This window comes from Gekko japonicus, unplaced genomic scaffold (assembly GCF_001447785.1).
Source record: "Gekko japonicus isolate JY-2015 unplaced genomic scaffold, Gekko_japonicus_V1.1 scaffold2458, whole genome shotgun sequence".
In the NCBI taxonomy this organism is placed as follows: Eukaryota; Metazoa; Chordata; class Lepidosauria; order Squamata; family Gekkonidae; genus Gekko; species Gekko japonicus.
In genome coordinates, this window is record NW_015166495.1 from 248,454 (window position 1) to 263,057 (window position 14,604).

The window sequence follows — 14,604 nt, forward strand, 5'->3', positions numbered from 1 at the left end:
CAGGACATTTTATTCCAAATAATACAGAAGCGATTTTCCTCAATCATTGGCCAAATCTATCAATAACTAAACAAACAACAGAAATGATATTATTACTACTATCAGCTGCTAAGTCAGTAATAGCCCTAAATTGGAATCAAGTTAAAATTCCAATATTAACCAATTGGTACTCCAAAGTCTGGGATGTTATAATAGCTGATAAGATAGCAACTCAACTTTTGGTTGCACAATCTACATCAAAGAGTAATAATTTTCTTGACAAATGGTTTACCTACTTTGAATACATCTCCCCTCACCCAAACTCAGTGCACATCATACCAAAGAAATATGAAAAAAATATTTTATTAAACACAAGTTACGGTTATTATTGAGGATTATGAATCCAATGTTTCAAGGACATGACAGTTGTGAGTTTTGTTATACTGAGATTTATAATCGATACAGCATAACGATGTTAATTTAACAATGTTATTTATGGTTTGTGTTATTTATGGTTGTTAAAAGTGTTAAATTTGTTATGGAAAAATTAAAAAATATATGGGGGGAAAATATACAGTTTAACTACAAGTCAACTTTCCTAAAATTGGCCTAGAAAGGAAGTAGTACACAGAAAGGGTTTTGATTCCTCTAGGTTCTAACCGGAATTCTCACTTTACAATTAATGTCATGTGAACAGGAGATCCCAGAGAGAACACTGGGTTGTATTCTCGTCTTGGGATCCAATCTGCCTCTTCACTAGGTACATATGGACATTGGCATTCCACAGGAAGCCACCTCAGTCCCTGAATTCGAAGCAAGCACGTCTTTGGAATGGGAATAGGTTTAAGGATTGGAGGATGGATCATTGATGCTGAAGAGTATTTTGCTTCCTTGTATCAATGATGAAGTCACAACTAAAAAGAGCATAAGGAGCTAGTATGGTGTTTTATTTTTCTCATGTGCTGTTGGCTAAGGTTAATATGTTTACCTGCTGATTCTCAAATAAAGGGCACTTGAAAATGCAAATTTTGCTCTTGCTTATCTCCAATCAAGTACTAAGCTGAACCAATCAAGCAATAAGCTGCCTGTAATGTCTTGGTTAGCTATTGATGACTACAGGATTGGAATACCTGAAGAAACCTAATCAAGTGTCTGCTCATCAATGTCTATATCTCACGTTCCAGTCTACGGAACAGCGATGGCGGACGCTCTCCTCACAACAGAGGAGGGCGAATTGCACACCAGCGGCCTGGAGGGGTGCCACCTCAAGTGACACCCCCGCGGAGCCTTTGAGATAGGCTCCAGGCCAGGGGGCTTTTGAGGGGTAGCCTCTTCGATGGCATAATGCCAGAGAATTGAGGCTCCCCTCCGCCCCGATGGTCCAGTCGCTGAGTGGCCTTCGGGCACAAGCTGGACTGACCGGGTCAAGCTCTGGAGATCGAGCAGAATGACGTTAAACCGAGCGCGGTCAGATAAACTGGCCGACAATGAACGTGAGTTCTGATTAAAACGGAGTCGTTTGGAAAGTGATCCCCCCCCGCGATCAGAAACAGATTGCAAAGAGGGACGCCTCTTTTGTGAAAGAATGGTTAACAGACACGAAGGGGGAGAGGGGAGGAAGTAAACCGAAAATGTTATGAGAGACTTATCTGAATTGTGAAGTCGTTTAGTGAGTTTTCTGAGTTGCGGGGAAGCGGCAAAATTGTAAACAAAACAGGAAAGATGGCGGCCCAGCAGAGAAAGTTTAAAACGAAACCGGGCGGGCAGAGCCCGAGACCAGAAGAGGGTCTCCTGGCGGATATGCTTAAGCCGGTGATGGAACAACTTGATGGTATTAACCAGCAATTGACTGTAATGAATAAAAACTTCGCAGTGCAGCAGCTCCAGCGGAACGAGATGGAGAAAAAAGTGGAGCAGGCAAACGTGAAAATTAAAGAGATTGACACCACAAGTAAGAAGTTGAAGGATGGGAGAGGTGGAAATGAAGCAGAATTGCCAAGAGAACCAAGTTCTACAGCTTCAGATGGAAAAAGCTAACACGATTCTCAGGTTTCAGGGGGTTCCTGAAACGGACCGGGAAGACTTGAAGAGAGTGCTCAGTGAGATCATCGCGCCAGTAGTAGGCTTAACAGTGGAGGAACTTGTAAACGAAATGGAGACAGCCTATAGGGCATACTCCAATTATATTAAAAAAATAGCCTACCTGGAGAAATAGTGGTAAAGTTTTCAAGAAGACAAACCAGGGATGCTATCTTAAAAGCAATATCAGCAACTCCACTGAAAATGGGAAATGTTACCATTAAAACTTTAAAGGACATTCCATTTGAAATTAGACAAAAGAGGAAAAATTACAAGGAATTAATTTCTTTTCTTCAAACTAATGGAATATCATACAGATGGGCGGTTCTGGAGGGTGTCATCTTTAAGATCAATGACAGAAGAGAAAAGATAGACTCCACTTTTAAAGCTAAAGAATTTTTGAAACGTCATCTGGGGACAGATGATGAGTCCAAAGAGGGAGAATCAAAGTCGAGTGACTCTGCGACCTCGGGGATGGAAGAGGATTCTGCAACAGAAAAAGGTGCAGGAGTGGCCAGAGTGGGATATGATTTTAGAGACAGAAAGCCAAAGTAAAGGCAGAAGGACTTGGAAAACGGCCTTTTGAAGCGAAGAATAAGAAGATGATCAGAGACTTCTCTCATAACAATTAACAAAATAACATATAAGAAGCGAATTGCTATAAGCAAGAACTCAACAAGTATATTGTGATAAAACTAATAGTACTAACATGTTTACTAACAGTTAAAAGATCTCCTCCTCTTGGGGTTTTAGTATAGTGTGGTTTGCTTTTCTTTATCCTTAGTTGTAGTCCCTTCCCTATATTTCTTTGTAGTTTGTAGTATTTGCAAAATAAAAAAAAATCCCTACGGGGATTTAAAAAAATAATAAATGTCCATATCTCACGAGATACATACTTTGGCACAGATTTCTCTTCATTTTTAAAACATTATAATGCAAAACCAAAAAGGGCAGGGGGGTGATGGGAAAGAGGGATGTGCATTCAGATACTGTTCGTCCAAATATATATCTATTTCATAAAGAAGAATCCCCCACCCTTCAGAAGAAGAGGAGGAGGAGGAGGAGGAGATTGGATTTATACCTTGCCCTTCACTCAGGCCGCTTCAGACTGGCAGTTTGAAGTGCTAGGGAGTCATGGCAAAGAAGACCCGGAACAGACCCTAACGGCTTGTTCCTTGTATTCCCGTTCACACTGCAGCGAATGAAGCGGGAGGATACCGTGGAGGAAGCACAAGGGAGCATTCGCACTGTCACCCGCTAATGGCAGTCTGTTCGCACGTTTTCCGTACTCGGCTGCATGTGCCTATGCGCATGGGCGCAGCAGCAAATAGGGCAGGATCAACTCTACACTTCCATTAGCACCAATGTCTGCCCTTCTCCAGGAGCGTCCTCGCGTGGCCGCCATGTTGCCGGTTTGTCTCCCGAGCAACTGCCTGAGTGGAGCTTGAACCAGCTGGCACCTGTTATCAACTGTGGGTTGTTCCCGGCTTTGACCGTATTAATTGATTTATGCTGGCCTTTGACCGTATTAATAAATCTGATCTGATCTGAACTTCCCACGCCTGTTTTTCTTCATTTTCATGGGATTCCTGGGCAATGAGGTTGGGGGTAAGCAGCTCTCTTTGGCCGTGGGCTCCAATGTCGGGGACATCCTTGTCTTGTCTGCCTACTCATAACACTTCTTTCACAGCACTCCCTGGCCTACAGCATGACTCCATTTCAGGGCCAGATTGCATGAAGTGCTGTTGGTGGTTGTTGCCATTTCTGGTCTCTGCCTTGGATTTCTACTGCATCTCCCTGCTGGACATCTTCAGACTGGTTTTCTCATTAAGACTCTGTTTTAAAGCATATCATCATCATCATCATCATCATCATCATCATCATCATTATTATTATTATTATTCATTTAAATGGCTCAGAGCCATTGAAACCCCTTTTTCCTGCCCTTCGTGAACTGCCATGAACTGCCACAAGCTGCATGAAAATTTGTAGACATTCATGGCAGGTCTTTGGTTCATGAACATGACTTCATGAACCACAGATAGGCCAAAATTCATGATGAAGTTTAGTTTAGGAGTGGGTTCGTGCCCATCCTTATATATTGGTGATGACTGAGGACACTGAAATGGATCACAGTGAGAGTTGTAATGTTACCCAACTCAAGCCTGTAGGTCTCGGGGGATCTGGGGGTGATGCCCCCTAAATCTCCCCTGCCCCGAATCTTCCCTGAGGTGGAGAGAGCCTAGGGCTGCTGGTCAGAGGGCAGCAATGAGAGCGGGCAGAGAAGGAGTGCATGCCTTACGCCGGCACAGCTTGCTCTGCCCCCAGGCATGGCATGTGCAAAGGACCTGACGTTGTGAGCCTTGCCAAGGTACAGCCACTAACTTCTACCTTCACCTGGACCTTCAAGAGTTGTGGGCCACTGAAAAATTCTCCTGAGAACTTAGACCCCATGTTACTGTCGCAGCCTCCAAAGTCCCGAAAGGTGTCCAGCTGTTCCTGTGGCTGCTTTTGAAGGAGTCTGGGGGACTCTCATCTCCACCCTCTCTTCACCAAGCAGGGCCCCTTCTGCTGGGGGCGAGCAAAAGCACGATTCGGGCTGGAAGAGGTGCTAGGGGGAGATTTGCCTTGGAAAGCAGGCCCTGGGCTGGTGGAGATAAGGGCAGGCACGCTTTCCATTCACCTACATGGGAAGGGTGTCAGAGGTCAATGGGGGGTTGTGTTTCGAGACTTTCTTGCAGCATGACTTGGGGGGCTGCTTCCCAGCCTCTCCTGCAGAGCTGTTGGGAGCGCAAAACAGGAGAGAGAAAACGGCAGGTGGGAGGATAAAGATTAACCAATTAATTTAGTTAAATTAGCAATCGTGCCCCCTCTTTGCCCCTCCATGAAAAAAATATTGAGCTTTGGGGCAGATCCAATGATTCCTTACACCCACATTCCCCATAGTGTTCTTAAAGTTTTAATCAGATGAAAGAGTAATTAATCTTTGAGTCTAAAGTTTTGACGCTATTCCCCAAGAGTTCTACTCAAGACTTCTGGGTACTATTCCAGGAGGACCTCTCGTATTACAGTTTTTAGAACAGTAGGTAGCAGATACCTGCTAAATCATCGTCTTCTATACTCAGGAACAGGCAAAGCTTTTCACAAGAATGAAGAGCAGATCTCTTAATATGTCCCACACGGGCCATTTCTCCTGAAGCTTCTTTGAAAAGGAACTTCAGCTTTTTGCCATTTTCATCACTCTACTCCTTGGAAGCTAGGTGCAATGTTGGAGAGCTGATCAGCTTCACTTGACACCCAGCCAGACACAAAGCTTCTGGTTCTCTCTCTTCCAGGTCATCAGTCCTAGGCTGAAACAGTTAGTCTAAACTTTGACCTTTGCCAAAACAAACTTTGAACTGGAGGCATACTCATAAAAGAGGACTGGATTTACTTAAATCCTCTGTCCTTGAAGAGGAAGGCTAGGCTGCTAGTGTGAAAGGTTTTCTTACACTCTGTTTGCTGTAGTATGGAATGAGGAACACATATTGAAGAATTCCTGCCTATGGTCTGCACCTCAAGAGGTAAGTATATCCTCATTATTGACAGAAATAATGTTGGGTAAATGCTATTCATCCTCAGAGCCAGACATCTTTGGTGCTCTGAGTTCTGACTCAGATTTCCAGAGGACAACTGGAGGACATTTGTTTGGCCAAATCCGTGCCAACCTCTGGATCATTTTCATTTGTGAGACTTCACTTGTAGCAAGCAATCTGCACGATTTTCCAAGTGGCCTCGAACTGCGGCCTTTTCCTCCTGTTTCCCATTAAGGGCTAGATGTATAGCTTTGGGACTGATCCATTGAAAGACTGGTGAGGGTGTAGCTAGCCATGGCAGGAACAGTCCAGGTTTGCTGCTCAGAGTCTAAGGATGTCTGGCCAAACAAAGCAGACAGCAAACAATGAAGAGAAGTTATGGTGCTTGACCAAATGCAGGGTGATGGTGAGGGAACTAGATGTATAGCTAGATGTATAGCTTTGGGACTGATCCATTGAAAGACTGGTGAGGGTGTAGCTAGCCATGGCAGGAACAGTCCAGGTTTGCTGCTCAGAGTCTAAGGATGTCTGGCCAAACAAAGCAGACAGCAAACAATGAAGAGAAGTTATGGTGCTTGACCAAATGCAGGGTGATGGTGAGGGAACTAGATGTATAGCTAGATGTATAGCTTTGGGACTGATCCATTGAAAGACTGGTGAGGGTGTAGCTAGCCATGGCAGGAACAGTCCAGGTTTGCTGCTCAGAGTCTAAGGATGTCTGGCCAAACAAAGCAAACAATGAAGAGAAGTTATGGTGCTTGACCAAATGCAGGGTGCTGGTGAGGGAAGGGTACCTGCAGGACAATGAAGCTCGTCACCTCTTGGTGAAGATTTACTTTGAGCTACAGCACCTCTGTGCTGCTGACTGAGCTCTGAGCAAGTGTGAGTTTTCCAATATGCTGGAAACGCAGGGGTTGTACATAGATTATCGGCAGTGAAAAGGCTAGATATTTTTATGGTGCAGGTCAGTAAATAAATAAAGCCACCACTGAGTATGTAGCAAGCAATCTGCTCACCACCATTTTCCAAGTGGCCTCGAATTGCGGCCTTTTCCTCCTGTTTCCCATTAAGGGCTAGATGTATAGCTTTGGGACTGATCCATCGAAATACTGGTGAGGCTGTAGCTAGCCATGGCAGGAACAATCCAGGTTTGCTGCTCAGAGTCTAAGGATGTCTGGCCAAACAAAGCAAACAATGAAGAGAAGTTATGGTGCTTGACCAAATGCAGGGTGCTGGCAAGGGAAGGGTACCTGCAGGACAATGAAGCTCGTCACCTCTTGGTGAAGATTTACTGTGAGCCACAGCACCTCTGTGCTGCTGACTGAGCTCTGAGCAAGTGTGAGGATGTCTGGCCAAACAAAGACAGCAAACAATGAAGAGATGTTATGGTGCTTGACCAAATGCAGGGTGATGGTGAGGGAACAGTATATGCAGGATAATGAAGCCTGAGAGTCAGTTTGGTGTAGTGGTTTAGAGCGGCAGACTCTAATCTGGAGAACTGAGCTTGATTCCTCACTCCTCCGCATGAAGCAGCTGGTGACCTTGGGTCAGTCACACTTCTCTCAGAGCTCTCTCAGCGCTGCCTACCTCATAGGGTGTCTGTTGTGGGGAGAGGAAGGGAAGGTGATTAAGCCACTCTGAGACTCCTTGGGGTACTGAAGGATGGGGTATAAAACCAATTCTCCTCCTCCTCCTTTTCTTATTGAAGAGTTTCTGTGAGCCACTGCACTTTTGTGCTGCTGAGCTTTGAGCAAGTGTGAGTTTGCCAGTATGGTGGAAGCCCAGCAGATTGTACATAGGTTACCTCCAGTAAAAAGGGCTTGGACCTCCTGAGGGCACTTGGTATTTTTGGCGACTGTGTGACAGAGTCTGGACTGGAAGGGCCTTTGGCCTGATCCAACATTGGCTTCTCTTATGTTTTTATGGTGCAGATTGGTAAATAAATAAAGCCACCACTGAGTTAATGGATAAAACCGTTCATTGCCTTCCTCTGCAAAGTCTTCCTTGGTGGCCTCCCGTCCAAGTACTACTGACCCTGCTTAGCTTCTGAAGTCTGATGAGATTGGGTGACTCCATGCCACCTTCCTTTCCCAATTATATAATACCATAAATGTTATCATCTTTTTATCAGATTTCCAGTGGACAACTGGAGGACATTTGTTTGGCCAAATCTGTGCCAACCTGTGGATCATTTTGATTCTTGGGACTTCACTTGTAGCAAGCAATCTGCTCACCACCATTTGCAAACTGGCCTGGAACAGCGGCCTTTTCCTCCTGCTTCCCATTAAGAGCTATATGTGTAGCTTTGGGACTGACCCATCGAAAGACTGGTGAGGCTGTAGCTAGCCATGGCAGGAACAGTCCAGGTTTGCTGCTCAGAGTCTAAGAATGTCTGGCCAAACAAAGCAGACAGCAAACAATGAAGAGAAGTTATGGGGCTTGACCAAATGCAGGGTGCTGGTGAGGGAAGGGTACCTGCAGGACAATGAAGCTCGTCACCTCTTGGTGAAGATTTACTGTGAGCTACAGCACCTCTGTGCTGCTGACTGAGCTCTGAGCAAGTGTGAGTTTTCCAATATGCTGCAAACGCAGGGGTTGTACATAGATTATCTGCAGTGAAAAGGCGAGATATTTTTATGGTGCAGGTCAGTAAACAAATAAAGCCACCACTGACTTAATGAATCAAGCCACAATATCTTGACATTAAGACACTGTTTCTGGGTTGTGGGTCAATGTACCTAGTTCTTTCTTCCTGTTCCTCTCCCCACCCCTGGTCCTTCCTACAATAATATTAATATTATACCATCACAGCTGATTTATGATGACCTTAATAAGAGGCTTTGAAGGCACATGGGAAGCAGAGGTAGCTGTTCATTGCCTTCCTCTGCAAAATCTTCCTTGGTGGCCTCCCTTCCAAGTACTGGCCCTGTTTAGCTTCTGAGAACTGATGAGATCGGGTGATTCCATGCTGCCTTCCTTTCCCAATGCTGTTATAGTACAATAAATATCATAGCAAAAGAATGTCACAGACTCTTGGCTGCAGCTGAGTAGAATGGGGATCAATGTGGAACCTGCGTTTCCCCCCAACCTCTGTTCATAGGCAAACTCATATCTTAAGGGAATTTCAATATTGGCACATGCTTTCAGCCAAGTGCTATATTTCTTTTAAGGAGGAATGAGTCTCTTCAGAGAGGTGCAAGCCAAATTCTAACATTATTTCAAATTCCTGAGTCTGGAGACTGAGCCCTACAAGGAAAGGCTAAGGGCCCTGGGAATGTTTAGTTTGGAGAAGAGGAGATTGAGGAGGGGGCATGATTGCTCTCTTTAAATATTTGAAAGGCTGTCATTTGGAGGAGGACAAGGAGCTGTTCCAGTTGGCAGCAGAGGATAGGACCCGAAGCAACTGGTTTAAATTACATGCAGAAAGGTATCAGCTGGATATCAGGAAGATCTTTTTCACAGTCAGAGTAGTTCAAAGGTGGAATTAACGGCCTAGAGAGGTGGTTAGCTCCCCTTCACAGACAGCTTTCAAGAAGAGGCTGGATGAATATTTTTCAGAGATGATTTAGGCTGGCCCTGCATTGGGCAGGGGGTTGGACTAGATGGTCTGTATGGCCCCTTCCAACTCTATGATTCTAAGATGTGTGTGAGAAGTTTAATGCTTTAAGGGTAGCACATCTCAGTGACCTGGAGGGTTATGATGAAGTTAAATAACAACGAAGCCCCACGAAGATTATCAGGCTTTGCTACATATAAGTCCACGAAGGGATTTCAAAATCTACGAGTCATCTTGATACAGATTTACCATGGGGAATGAACAGAACCTAAATACACAACCTGTGTAAAAGGCATTATGTGTATTAAATATTGATCTCTGTTGTCATGGCCACAATTGAGGCTGTGCTTTACATGTCACTGAGATCACCAGTTTCAGTGACCTTAATCAACCACAAAATTAATTACACTTCATCCTCATTATGGTCAGTGGGGTTTACGTTATGCCGGATTTTAGGAAATGCATGAATACATGAGAATTCGAGAAAGTACTTCAGAATCTTAAAGCTCATGAAAACTCTTTCAGTGTCACTTATAAACCATCCTATTCTCTCCTTTTTCCCCCCCAGCAGAAGGAACAAGGCAGAGAATGTCATGGGAACTCCCAATGAGACAACGGTGACTGAATTCATCTTGGTCGGGTTATCCGGCCACCCGCAAGCACAGGCTGTATTCTTTGCATTCTTCTTGATGGCGTACCTCATAAGCACTCTTGGGAATGGCCTCATGATTGTATTGATCATTGGGGACTCTCACCTTCATTCTCCCATGTATTTCTTTCTCTGCACCCTCTCATCAGTAGATCTCGTCATCACCAACAATGCAGTTCCTGGGTCCCTGGTCAACTGCTTCTTTTACATGCCCACCATCTCCTTCTATGGATGCTTGGTTCAGATGTATGTTGGTCTATTACTCATTGTAATAGAATGCCTTCTTCTGGCTGTTATGGCGTACGACCGCTTTGCAGCAATATGCCAGCCGCTCCACTATATGCAGATCGTGAGCTGGAGGTTTTGTACCAGTTTAGTGTCTTTATGTGTGGTTCTTGCCTTACTGAATACCTTCATCAACATATTGTTGCAGCCAACGGACTTCTGTGGTCACAATATCATTAACCATTTTGGATGTGAGCTACAATCATTCCTCAAACAGGCCTGCTCCGATGTACACATTAGCGATCTCTATGTGCAGCTTTCCACCTTTGCTTTCGTAGTATCACCCTTTGGCTTCATTGTTGTAACATACGGGCGCATAGGCTTAGCTATCCTGCGCATTCGCTCAACACAGGGTCGCAAAAAAGCTTTCTCCACCTGTAGTTCTCACCTCACTGTGGTTAGTATCTTTTATGGTACAATCATGATCATGTATTTGAAGCCCGAACAAAAATCTTCCTCAGATAAAGACAATATCATCGCTGCACTGTATGCTGTCATAACTCCCTTGCTCAACCCGCTGATCTACAGCTTGAGAAACAGGGATGTGAAGGGGGCTTTCTGGAGACTGTTTGGTAGGAAAACGTCAGAATAACAATTAGCACAATACAACAATATACTCCAATTTTTTCATATGCTAACATTTTCTTAGAAAAACATAGTCAAATGTGACAACCTACACATCCATGTTTTGCCATGTTCACTGGAAAAACCTGCTAGCACCAATTCCTTGCTGTACAGAAACACTGACGTTTATCACTTGTTGAGATTCCAGCTATTTCCTGTGCATAATTGGCTTCCAAAAAGGAGATCGATCTGATGGGAAGTAGTCATTATATTATCGACAAAATGGGTATGAAATGGTACCAATGACTCCACCTCCTGGGACAATCATAATTCTAATCATACGCAAACTTTCACTAATATTGGCTTAGTAAGGAAGTAGGGTAGAAACTAGATTCTTGAAGTTCCCGGATGGTAAATAACGTCATGCGAACAGTGGATCACAGGACACTGCTCCGGATTTTGGTGTTGGAATCCCATTTGAATCTTCACTAGTGAAACTGTAGCTTCACAAGCACGTTTAAAGGGACCGTGACACCTTTAAATGTCTTCAGCTCCATAATAGCCCATGGGGGCTATTATAGTCAATAATCTCCGTATGCTACAATAGGGAATCTCACTGGGGATATGTGGGGGTATCGGAGGACTTTTGTGAGTGCTAGAGGCATCAAATATTTAGCATAGCTTCTGGGGTTTCTGCTCAAAAGACTCTCCAAGTTTCAAAAAGGTTGGACCAGAGGGTCCTATTTTATGGGCCCCAAAGGAGGTTCCCCATCCTCTATTATTTCCAAAGGAGGGGGGAAAGTACAAAAGCAGGGGCTGCTGTCAAACCAGACAGTCTCTCAGTAAAAACTGAAGGTCGGAGGCATTTTTGCAGAACCAGTGCCACTGTGGCAATGCCAGCTCAACAAATCCAAGCAAGGGGGGTGGGGGTTGCAAGCCTAGCACAGCAGAACCAATGAATATACAGAATGCCCCGCAGAACCCTGCATGTACAGAGTGCCCTGTAGAACCAATGTGACTTTTGCAATGCCAGCTCAATAAATCCAAACAAGGGTAGGTTCCAAGCCCAGCATAACTAGTGCATGTACAGAGTGCCAAGCAGTACCAATGCAATGTACTAGTGCCCAGCAAGACCCAGCGTCTTCCCTTAAATGCTTTCCCTCTCCATTGAAAACAATGGAGGATGGGGACACCTTCTTTGTATACTCTGTACATGTACTGGTTCTGCTGGGCACTCTGTACATGCACTGGTTCTGCTGGACACTTTGTACATTCACTGTCTGTTGCTGTGCTTGCGCACACACACACACACACACCTGGCTTGAAAGTGTTGAAATGGCATTACCAATGTGGCAATGGTTCTGCTGGGCACTCTATACAAGCACTGGTTCTGCTGGGCTTGGAAAAATCCCCCCACCCCAACTTCAGTTTCTACTACAGAGACTCTCTGGTTTAACATCAGTCCTTTGGTTTTTGCTGTTCCCCCCACTTTTGGAAACAATGGAGGACAGAAGCACCTTCTTTGGGTACTCATAAAACTGGACCCCCCTAGTCCAATCTTTTTGAAACTTGGGGGGGTGTCTTTTGAAGAAAGGCACCAGAAACTACTGAAATTGTGGTGCCTCTCCCTCAAAAAAACAGCCCCTCCGACTCCTGGATACCCTCAGATAGATTCCCAATTGACTATAATGGTCCCTATGATGGACTGCACTTAAAAACTGGTTTCCTAATGCAGCGAAGTTGGGGAGATGGAAACTCTTAACTCATCACTGGAATGGAGAGCTTGAGTGGCAGGCTGCTCCCCTTCTCTGATTGGCCAGCACCAGCTGAGGAAAACTATATGATCAGCTGAGTGCTAAAGAGGGAACGGTTATTCCATTCCCTTACCCAGAAGAAGAAGAAGAGATTGGATTTATACCCCACCCTTCACTACCCAAAGGTGTCTCAGAGCACCTTACAAACTCCTTTTCCCTTCCCCTCCCCACAACAGACACCCTGTGAGGTAGGTGGGGCTGAGAGAGCTCTTGACAGAAACTGCTCTTTTTCAGGAACAGCTCTTATCAGAACTACGGCTTGCCCAAGGTCCTCCAGCCAGGTGCAAGTGGAGGAGTGGGGAATCAAACCCGGTTCTCCCAGATTAGAGTCTGCACACTTAACTACTACACCAAACTTTACTCTCGGGTAGCCCCAATAGCAGGGACACCCACTTTCTAACCTGAACCAGAGACCCACAAAACTCAGGCCAAGGAAGACACTCCTGGTTCTGAAACACAGAACAAGTCATAGCTCTGGAAACAGGGTCCCCATTTTCAGGTGACAACAAGGCAGTCCTCAGGGCAAACCTCCAGTCTTCTTCCCCACCCAGGAAGATATACATATGAAACAATGGGTTCCACCACGTAGGTATCTGCATTTCTAAAGGCTATTCAGAGGCCACCTGGTGAAAAGCCCTGTCTCCAGAAACTCACTCAGCCTTTTGTGTGATCCGATGTCTATGTGTGAGACTTGTCTTTCCTTGCTCCATCCCTCTGGATACCAAGATAAACCAATCAAACATTCGAATTATTAAAGATCCTTCCTGAACTAATCAGCGACCCATCTCCCATCTTTTATCTATATCTGGGAACCTATTCAACTGTCTTGGCAGAACCATCAATAGACATACAATTCATTCAACTAGCCCCAACTTCTGTTTCACTTGTATGTCAGCAAATACCTTTGGAATAACCCTCTCATTCCAGTCTCCATATATTTGTCTAAGATATCTGCATTCTTACACCTTTGCCAGACCTATCAAGGTAAACATTAACTTTCCATGTACAGTGAATGGTCATCCATTCTGGTTCATCCTGCCACACATTAAGAAACATCATTTCTTTTGTCTGACACCAGGGAAATGCCAGGCCACTCTATTGTTCCACAATGGACACTCCCAGCCCAACCATTCAGCACCTGGCTTAATCCCATTATACCCAGACTCTGCCCCTCTGGACGTTCAGTGGTCATATCAGGCTGTGCCTCTCCTCACACCTGCATCCCCTTGGATGCCTCACCCCAAGATACCAACCACGTTTGAAAAACATTGGACTAGGGGGTCCAATTCTACGGGCCCCCAAACAGGTTGCCCCTATCCCCTCCATTGTTCTCTATGGTGGGAAAAAGTAACTTGGGATCTTGGTTGGTATTGTGGGAAGAGGCTCCAGCAGCTACCCTGTGAGTTTGGAGCCTCTCCCTCAAACCACCTCCCCTCCAGACCCCAGAATATACCCTGTTTTTGCCATTGACTTCAATGGCCCATAGGAGATAATGGGGCTGAAATTGACATTCGGCTGGCCGAAAGACTCCCGAATCCGCTCGTACTGATGAAACTGACATGCGGGAGTCTTACTGCCAGCCAAAATTGATTCTGCCCGATTCGGCCAAAATGGGCCGATTTTTTTTTTTTTTTTGCACACCCCTAGTCTGGAGACTAAGTCCTATGAGGAAAGGTTGAAGGAGCTGGGTATGTTTGGCCTGGAGAGGAGACAACTGAGAGTCCATTCAGATGGCTCTTTAGATCCACCACAGACACAATTCCCTGGTGTATTAAAAATGCACGACCAGACACAAATATCTGGGAAATGTCCCTGTTCCGTGGACATCCTGTTTTGCCGCGCCTCCTATCCGGACTTAAAAGACAGTACTTTAAATCTAGAGTTTTCCGGACCCGACGGGACAACAGTGGACTTTCACCCGTCTGATCATTCAACCAGCACGCAATCCTCCCGTCGGCGTGGTCTGACATCAGACCATCCTTAGCGGGCACGATTAAAAAAAAAAACACCACCCAATATGCGCTTAAACGCATTTAAAAATGAGGCTGCAGAACCCTGATCTAGTGCCATGAACACGTTGATGTTTAAGAATGACCCGTGATT

The 14,604-nt window shown here is 45.1% G+C and overlaps 1 protein-coding gene across 1 annotated transcript; it reads left to right on the top strand.

Annotated features, from left to right (window-relative positions):
* The first annotated feature begins 1,426 nt into the window (after nt 1–1,426).
* Nucleotides 1,427–10,715, top strand: LOC107111269 (olfactory receptor 13H1-like). Its single transcript, XM_015412217.1, has 3 exons — nt 1,427–1,472; nt 7,765–7,963; nt 9,758–10,715. Exons 1-3 carry the CDS (start codon nt 1,427–1,429, stop codon nt 10,713–10,715), a joined length of 1,203 nt encoding a protein of 400 aa, XP_015267703.1.
* Nucleotides 10,716–14,604: the final 3,889 nt, after the last annotated feature.

Bases quoted from the DNA above. Each gene is read 5' to 3' on its own strand.
- LOC107111269 (XM_015412217.1), top strand. From the start codon at position 1,427: ATGACGTTAAACCGAGCGCGGTCAGATAAACTGGCCGACAATGAAC. The intron at 1,473-7,764 runs GTGAGTTCTGAT...TCTTTTTATCAG, and splicing joins TAAACTGGCCGACAATGAAC to ATTTCCAGTGGACAACTGGA. The intron at 7,964-9,757 runs GTGAGGCTGTAG...TTTCCCCCCCAG, and splicing joins ACTGACCCATCGAAAGACTG to CAGAAGGAACAAGGCAGAGA.